The 4479-nt window shown below is 44.7% G+C and overlaps 1 protein-coding gene across 1 annotated transcript in view; it reads left to right on the top strand.

Annotated features, from left to right (window-relative positions):
• Positions 1-4479, top strand: part of LOC122550337 (ubiquitin carboxyl-terminal hydrolase CYLD-like) — an 86851-nt gene that overhangs the window by 32619 nt on the left and 49753 nt on the right. Inside the window, exon 11 of the mRNA XM_043691064.1 lies at positions 3459-3471. Coding sequence (XP_043546999.1) covers positions 3459-3471 — 13 coding nt within the window. The remainder of the gene's footprint in view (positions 1-3458; positions 3472-4479) is intronic.

Raw genomic sequence — 4479 nt, 5'->3', positions numbered from 1 at the left:
AGGAGGAATGTCTTCACCCAGAGGGTTGAGAGTCTCTGGAGCTCTTTACCACAGAGAGCTGTGGGGGCAGAGTCCTTGCGTTTATTGAAGGCTGAGACAGAGAGGTTCTTGATTAGTTGGGAATCAAGGGTTACGGGGAAAGGGCAGGAAGGTGGACGGGAGGAATGTTGGATCAGCCATGATCCTATTGAACGGCAGAGCAGGCCTGAGGGGCTGAATGGTCTACTCCTGTTCCTATTTCTTATAGTCTTAAATAAGCCCACACTACTGCCTTTCCTTATAGCCTGGCACTTCCTCTTATCCTGCCTCTGGGGAGGGGTTTACGGGACTGAATGCACGCTTCTGTAGAAATTGATCATTGAGAAGAGTGCAAGGATTGATGGTTCTAGGCCCAACATATCGATAGAAGTGGGTGAGGAAATCGATGATGTCCCAGTGATAATCTTCCAAACTCTCTTGGTTCATGGGCTGCCCCGAATTAGACTGGATTATATTAGATTGCCTACAGTGTGGAAACAGGACATTCGGCCCAACAAGTCCACACCGACCCTCCGAAGAATAACACACCCTATATTTACCGCTGACTAATGCACCTAACACTTTGTGCAATTTAGCATGGCCAATTCACCTGATCTGCACATCTTTGGACTGGGAGGAAACCGGAGCACCCGGAGGAAACCCATGCAGACACAGGGAGAATGTCCACACAGACAGTGACCTGAGGGTGGAATTGAACCCTGGTCCCTGGCACTGTGAGGCAGCAGTGCTAACCAGTCAGTCACCCCAAATTAAATTAGAAAATACCCAATCTCATTTCCAAGGGTGGGAGACAGGAATGAGAACATTGCAAATCCATCCTTCCAATATTAGCAGTGGGGGAGTGACAGGAATCTCTCTTAGAATGGATAGCATAGCAAGAGGCAATCGGTCACAATTCCTGTCAACCATGTTACAAACAAACCGTCCTCCAATTTGCATATTCTTGTATTTATCTATCCCCAAGGTCAGAAAGATGGCACAGCACCTACATATGAACTGGGAGGAGGCCATTCAGTCCCTTTGAGTCTACCCCGCCAGTCAATAAGATCATGGCCTCACTTTCCCATGATCCTCGGACTCTATTTCCCCCCCACCCCCAACAATCTTAAATATATTCAAACACCCTGCCTCAGGGAAAGGGAGCCCCATAATCTCTGGTTAAACTACAAGAAAGTTCTGGCAGTGCAGAACGCCCACGCCCTCGACTGGGGTTCCCCAGGCCCCAGTTTGCGGCTTAACTCCTCAACCTTTGACCTCTGAGACAGGAGCTTCCCTAGCTCCAGGAGATGTCGGCCAGTCAACCCCCCTTCTCCCCGCAGTTACTGTTGGAAGTGCCTCACTGGTTGACCACCACAGTAACAGATAGTGCCAAGTGGATATTTTATAAGAAAAGCGACCAACTCCACTCTCTACCTCATCACACTGTATGAGTCGACCAGGGCGATGAAGTGTCTCGGGTAAGTGGTGGCATAGGAGATGAAGGCCGCAAACTCAGAGGAATTGGTTCGATTCTGAGGCATTTGGAGATGGGTGCACACCTGAAAAAGCCACTTTTCACACAGAGAAACAAAATTCACCTCTGGCCCTCCAGATGCAGGTCTCAGAGTCTGCTGGTAGATGAGAGGGAAAAAAAGTACTGTGAATTTCCATTGGAAACATGACCGTTTTTCAGGCACAACACAGGCTATTAAAGGACCCAGGGTGACTGACTATAGAAATGCTTCTGTCCAGAAGGCACACCAATGCCTCTACTTCCTCAGGAGGCTAAGGAAATTCAGCATGTCCACAATAACCTTTACAATTTTTCTAGATGCACCATAGAAAGCATCCTATCTGGATACATCACAACCTGGTGTGGCAACTCTCTGGCCAAGACCATAAGAAATTACAGAGAGTTGTGAACACAACCCAGTCCATCACACAAACCAGTCTACAGTGTGTCTACGCTTCCTGCTACCTCAGGAAGGCAACTATCATCATCTAAGACCGCTCCCACCTTGGTTATACTCTCTCCCACCCTCTTCCATCAGGGAGAAGATACAAAAATTTGAAATCATGTGCCAACAGATCCAAGCACAGACCTCTCATATATTAGAGTTGATCTTTTTCTGCATCTTCTCTGTAGTGTAACACTATATTCTGCAATTGTTCTATTAGCCTGATGTAGTTATGTAAAGTACGATTTGTTTGGTTAGAATGCAAAACAATACTTTTCACTGTTTCTCGGTACATGCAACAATAATAAATCAAATCAGATCCTTCGAATGCTGTTGTACTTTGTGTAGTGACTGGCTTACTGTAGTCATGTGACCTCCCCCTCCCCTGTAAGTGCCTCTGGAGCAGCCATTAATTAACTCACATCCCTTAGGAATGCAACAGCAGGGGTGCAGATGAAAATACATGGGTTTTCAGAACTGCAGGAGGGGTGCCTACTGATAAAAGCAACGAGGAAGAACTGAAAACAAAAACGGTCTCGTTTTCAAGACACACTTTGAGCCCACCAATAATGTTACTGAGAAACGGGATGTTTTGAACATTCAAGGGGGCGAGGGGAACTTTTAATCAGAATGTTCCTACATTGAATTATAGAGCTGAACCATTTGAGCTTGGCCAACTAAAAGATTATCTCCTCAGAGAAAGAATTTTCTTAAACATGCACGATCCTGCTGTGAGAACACGTTTACTGAGAGAGGAGAAACGTAATCTCAAGCTATTGAACATGCAAAAGACCTGAGCTTTGTTATGAAGTTGAAGATGCGTACTGTACTTTTAACAGAGAGTGAATGCTGTTTTGCGCTGAGAGCTTACAAGCACGTAGTATATGGCTAGCTAGCAGTCTAACAGTATACGGAAAAATTGAAACTATGTAACATTTGGCTATGAAGTAAATACCTCAGTTGGTTGCTATTTTTACAATAATTCGAATTTAACCAATCAGTTTAAATTATGCCCAGGGATACTAAAACCCAATCGATTTTGAATTTATTGTTTTTGCCAACATCGAACCAATGAGACGATCTAATGTTTGGGATATAAAGCAGCGGGCATTTTGAAAGTTAGACAGAGAGTAACTGCCATTCATAACACTCTCTATCAAAGAAACCTTTTTCATATGAAACATCGTAACTATAAAAGACAAAAGACAACCCAGGGAGATCCTCAGCCAAAAGAGGAAGGACACCAGAGATGACAGCCACTGTGTGGTTTTGAAATTAAGTTGATGTAATTTTAATACGGGTTTATATTAGAACAATATATTGTTGTAGAGTTAGAGGCAGATAACAAACATTTAAGAGAAAGGAGGCTCTGAGTTGTAAATAGTTGTTGTATAATGTTCACTTTTAGAGTTAAAGAATAAATTGATTTTTTTTCTTTAAATTGTGGAATTTGGGAGTTCTCTGTCTCTCATACTTTACCAGATCACAAGGCGAGGTGAGCGTTTCTGGGTGTTTGGGTTAATTAGCAGAAGCTGTTAATTAGCTGTGGTGTAACACCTATCAATCATCTGCTCCCGCCTACTAATGGAAAAACAGATGAGCTTCTGCAATGCAGTGGGACATATTCCAGGCCAAGAGAATAAGACATCAACCAAAGGGAGAAATGTTTGCAGCAAATCCAACAGGAATACCAAGGCCAGAGGTCCTCCAGCTCAGGCTGGAAGCCGAGACAGGTGAGCTGGAAAGGACAGTGAACAAGTTCCGCCCACTGGATTGGCAGCACGACCCCAGTGACAACACGATACACTGAAGTTGCTGCAAGTTAAGGACATCGATCACAAACTGACAGAGAGCCAGGATGTGTGTTGGGTCTGGCAGGTGCTGAGGTTTCCCACATAGTGAGCTAAACAGAGGGATCATCAGAGACTGTTCAACTTTACTCCTTTACTTTTCTAGTTTATATTAAGAAGGACATTATTGTTAACTATTACCTTATTTCTTTATGTTTCTACCTATTCTGTGAAGGTAATGCTTACATTTATAAAATGTTCTTTGTTTTACTGCTGCATACCTGAGTTTTTTGTACCCAGGTACCTTGGTACCAAAGATGGCACCGTGCTGCCCCACAGCGCCAGAGACCCGGGTTCAATTCCCACCTCAGGCAACTGTCTGTGTGGAGTTTGCACATTCTCCCCGTGTCTGCGGTGGGTTTCCTCCGGGTGCTCCAGTTTCTTCCCACAATCCAAAAAATGTGCGGGTCAGATGAATTGGCCGTGCTAAATTGCCCGTAGTGTTAAGTGAAGGGGTGAATGTAGGGGAATGGGCTGGGTGGGTTGCTCTTTGGAGAGTCGGTGTGGACTTGTTGGGCCGAAGGGCCTGTTTCCGCACTGTAAGTAATCTAAACATCTAAACTAAACCTTCTCTGCACCCTCTCCAAAGCGTCCACATCCTTTTGGTAATGTGGTGCCCAGAACTGTACACAGTATTCTAAATGCGGCCGAAC

This window comes from Chiloscyllium plagiosum, chromosome 5, assembly GCF_004010195.1.
Source record: "Chiloscyllium plagiosum isolate BGI_BamShark_2017 chromosome 5, ASM401019v2, whole genome shotgun sequence".
Taxonomy (NCBI): Eukaryota; Metazoa; Chordata; class Chondrichthyes; order Orectolobiformes; family Hemiscylliidae; genus Chiloscyllium; species Chiloscyllium plagiosum.
Note: the sequence above shows the minus strand (reverse complement) of the source record. Positions and strands in the feature narration are given on the sequence as shown.